At 32.7% G+C, this 4,215-nt stretch overlaps 1 protein-coding gene across 1 annotated transcript; it reads right to left on the reverse strand.

Moving 5' to 3' along the window:
- Nucleotides 1–1,007: 1,007 nt before the first annotated feature.
- LOC107002933 (pentatricopeptide repeat-containing protein At2g42920, chloroplastic) lies at nt 1,008–2,995 on the reverse strand. The gene has a single exon (XM_015201142.2). The coding sequence runs from the start codon at nt 2,847–2,849 to the stop codon at nt 1,281–1,283; it is 1,569 nt and encodes a 522-aa protein (XP_015056628.1). The 5' UTR covers nt 2,850–2,995; the 3' UTR covers nt 1,008–1,280.
- Between the last annotated feature and the right edge of the window lie 1,220 nt (nt 2,996–4,215).

The raw sequence follows: 4,215 nt of genomic DNA on the forward strand, positions 1-4,215 counted from the left end.
CTTTTTATTTTTGTTTACTTCACATTTCTTTTTTGCTAATTCTTTTCCCTTTTTTTAATATCTTGTCGACCAGTGTGGAGCGTCTATTGCTCAACAACGTCTACTGATGAAAAATTGCTCATATTTCAACCATAATGTTGATCTGGAGAACCTGTAACGAGTAAAATGAGTGGTGCTTTGATAGATGTAAGTTATTTTATTTCTTTAGTATCTTTTCATTATTAGTTAATTCTTTTTCAGTTAAGTATTCTTTTTGACTAGTGTGTATCATCTGTTGCTTCTGTGAAATCAAGAAAATATAATTACATTTGTAAAAGAAATCTTATTATCTCAATGTATGTCAACATTATGCAATTCATTTTAATCTTGTGAAAAATCTCACTTGTCGTCTTAGTTGACTATTAAGACTCACTTTTCTTATTTATTAACCTATGTTCTTTCTCAAATCTTGTAGACTGACCATCATGAAAGTTCTGGTCATATCTCCACCGTAGAAGTCGATTACATTCAATGATTCAAATGAATGGTGATAAAATTGTTTATATTTGTGTGGGAACCCTGGAAAACGAAATCTAGTAAAATAGGAATTAAAATAATTTTCTCCACAGGATCTTGTTTTTTTCATTTCAGTGAGTTAAGAGTTATGCACATATCCACTATTGAATTCAAACCTTTAATATAATTCAAAGATGTACAATACACAAGGTTCATTTATATGTAAGCTGTTACGACTTTAGCTCAGTTTGTACAAGGGAAAGTTCTGCTGCAATTCTCTATTGAATATATTGTTGCTTGAATGTGATCTAAGTATAAGTGAATAAAGATAGTTTCACAGTTTTGTCGCTAACCGTAATTAAATGTTCTATTAGTTTATGCTTTGAATTGTTTATACATAAATCTGTGTATTCATTAGAATGATGTATATCTTTAATTTGATTTTAGTGATGTTTAACATTATTTCAGAATATAAAGTAATTATCTTTGATATTCTTCTACTGGGGTCAAAGTTTACAAAAGTTTTTTGATTGACATGAAATTTACTCCTAAATTTGCAGCCTCTTAGGGTGTGTTTGTTACGAAGGAAAAGGAAAATGCTTTCAATTTTCTGATGTTTGGTTGGGTAATATATTTTCCAAATCAACTCATTTTCCTAAAAAATTAAGGAAAACATTTTTCTTCCTACCAAACGCACCCTTAGTTCTGCTGACATTTCATAAAAGGTGTGACAAATTGTTTTTGTGTACAATGGCTCTAAGCAGACAATAAATTCCTAATTCTGTTTAGTTCATCAAAGAATATATATCATGGAACTCAGAATATAACTTCCTACCAGAAGCAAACTCATGAACTTCACCATTAATTTCTACTGAACTGCATCCCGGTTCTTTCGCTATATGTTTCTCCTTCATTGATATCCTTTCATTCATAGCTTCATCAAACAAGCCCGAGGCTGCATACATATTTGCCATCAATACATAGCCACTGCTTTCATTTGGATCCAACGCAAGCAAATTCTCAGCTGACCATCTGGCCAACTCCACGTTCCCGTGGCTCCTACAAGCCGATAACAAAGAACCCCATATCACAGCATCAGGTTCCATTTCCATACTTCTTATAACCTCTTCTGCTTCTTCAACTAGTCCTGCTCGACCAAGAATATCGACCATACAACCATAATGCTTGATTGATGGTTCAATACCATATTCCATTTTCATTAATTGAAAGTAGTCTTTAGCTTTTTCTACCAATCCTGAGTGATTGCACGCGGTTAGTACCCCGATGAAACTCACAGAATCTGGTTTCAGAATTGAGCATTCTAGCCTCGCAAATAGCTTAATCGCATCATCCTCAAATCCATTAGTAGCTAAGCCCAAAATCATAGAGTTCCAAGAAGACAGCCCTTTATTTGAGCTACTTACAAAAACATGCCACGCCATTTCAACGTTTGCACACTTGCAATACATGTCTATAATTGCAGTAACAACAATAACATTCAACTCCACATTGTTCTTCTTAACATACTTATAAATCCAATTCCCTTGTTCAAGTGCTCCTAAGTGTCCACAAGCATTCAACAAGCTCACCAAAGTGAATTCACTAGGCTTAACATTTTCCTCTTGCATTATGCTAAATAGTTCCAATGCTTCATTCCACTTGCCATTTCTAACAAAACCACTTATCATACTATTCCAAGAAACATCATTTCTAGTTGGCATTTTACTAAACAACCTCCAAGAATCATCGATTTCTCCCGATTTAGCTAGACCTATGATCATGGAATTCCAAGAAACAACATCCTCAATCTCATCCTCATCAAACAATTTCCTTGCTTCAACCAAAAAACCACAACTTGCATACATATACAACAGAGTATTTCTTATGAATGTGTCAAATTCTAGGCCTAGTTTCATGATTCTCCCATGAAGTTGAGCTCCATTTTTTGCAATACCACCTCGACCATACGCCTTAAAAACCGAAGGATAAGTAAGCAAGTGTGGTTGTACTTGTGAATTGTTCAACATTTCAATGAAAAGATGAATTGCATATTGTGGAGTTGAACTCTCTGAGAAGCCTCTAATGATAGTATTCCAAGTGAAAGGATTTGGATTTTCTATGTGAGTGAAAACCAAGTTTGCATAATTGATGTCACCGATAGGTGGAGACTTCGCTGAAAACGCAAGGACGCGGCTAGCTGCTATTTTATCCTTGATTAGACCACTTTTTATGAAATGAGCATGAATCTTTTTGAGGTCTGTCATAGTGGTACATTTGGTTTCTAACATATGAAGATAAGGTTGATCTAAGATGAACTTAGAAATGGAAGTTGATGAACAAACACTTGATGACATCTCTGTCTTTTTGTTGTTTTTGATGTCTAAGGAAGTGGAAAATTTATCAACAATGTGTAGAAAGAGAGCAATTTGTCAAGTATGAGGAGAGATGGCATAATAGATAAGGTATGTAGGGCCTATTTGTTCTCAACTCAATCACTAAATTAGTAGTTCATGACCCATACCAGCAATATAGTAGCAAACTTTTTTTTAGACTAGTAAAGATGTAGGAAAATTAGATAGTTAGATTACAACAAGAAATTACTAAAATCACTAGCTTATTTATTAAAATCAAAATTAGTAAAAAAATGAATTTTAGATACTCCTTTTTTCTTTTTCTTTTTTCTCATTTATTTAATTATTTTCCTCTTTTTTCCCCTCAAACTTCCCCATTTTCTCCTATATTTAATCCTCTTTTTTTTTTTTTTGCTTTTAATTTTATTTTTCAATTTGTTTATTTCCTGTTCCTCTCCTTTTCTTTTTGTGGATTATTTTTTCCTTTTCCATTCATTTTTTTCTCAAATAATATTATTTATTGTTGCACCACAATTTTATATATATATATATATATATATATATATATATATATATATATATATTGTTATGGTATCATTGTCGTTGCTTCAATCCTTTGGTGAGACCTCCACAATCAAGAGTCTTTCACAAACGTTTTCACTTTGTTTTAAAGACTTAAAATTCAAGTCATGAAGTGAAGAGTAAAGAGTTGAAGATCTTCCTTCAAAGTAATATAAGGGAACTAAGTATTTCCTAAGAGTTTTGAACAAGAAAAGGGAACATTGATTCCAAGAGAGCTTTCTAAACCTAAAGTGTTGAGCAAATTATCTCAAACCAACGAAAGGAAGTTATTTTAAAAGCATGAGCTAAACTACATTTTGGGAGTAGTATTAAGCACCGATATAAAGGTCAAATGGTTTGATATAGCTTTATATAGAGAGAGGTGTTAAAAAGGGATGACCCAGCCCCTTTCAGACCAAGCCTTACGGGCCAAGGAATTTGAAGGGCTAGGGTGGATCGGATCGTCATTTTGAAGAGTCTAAAGATGCTCCACTAGACCCAGCTCTAGAAGGGTCGAGGTTTTGGGCGAGCTAGCACTTCTTTTTTTTCTTTTTTTTTTCTTTTCAAGTTTATAATTTTATAGCATCAAGAAAATGAGAAGATTTTAAAATAAATTATGGAAAGCATTCGTTTCTTTTTCTTTGTCTTTTTTGATTCTAGGGTCGAGTGTCATTGAATTTTCTAAATATTTTGGAGATTTATTTTTATTTATGCCTAATGTTAGTGTAATATTCTTGTGTAGTGAGTACTATGACTTCAATAGAATATTTCATAAATTCGAGTATATTCTATGATTTATTCATAACGT

Source organism: Solanum pennellii, chromosome 11, assembly GCF_001406875.1.
Source record: "Solanum pennellii chromosome 11, SPENNV200".
Lineage (NCBI taxonomy): Eukaryota > Viridiplantae > Streptophyta > Magnoliopsida > Solanales > Solanaceae > Solanum > Solanum pennellii.

Bases quoted from the DNA above. Each gene is read 5' to 3' on its own strand.
- LOC107002933 (XM_015201142.2), bottom strand. From the start codon at position 2,849: ATGTCATCAAGTGTTTGTTCATCAACTTCCATTTCTAAGTTCATCTTA.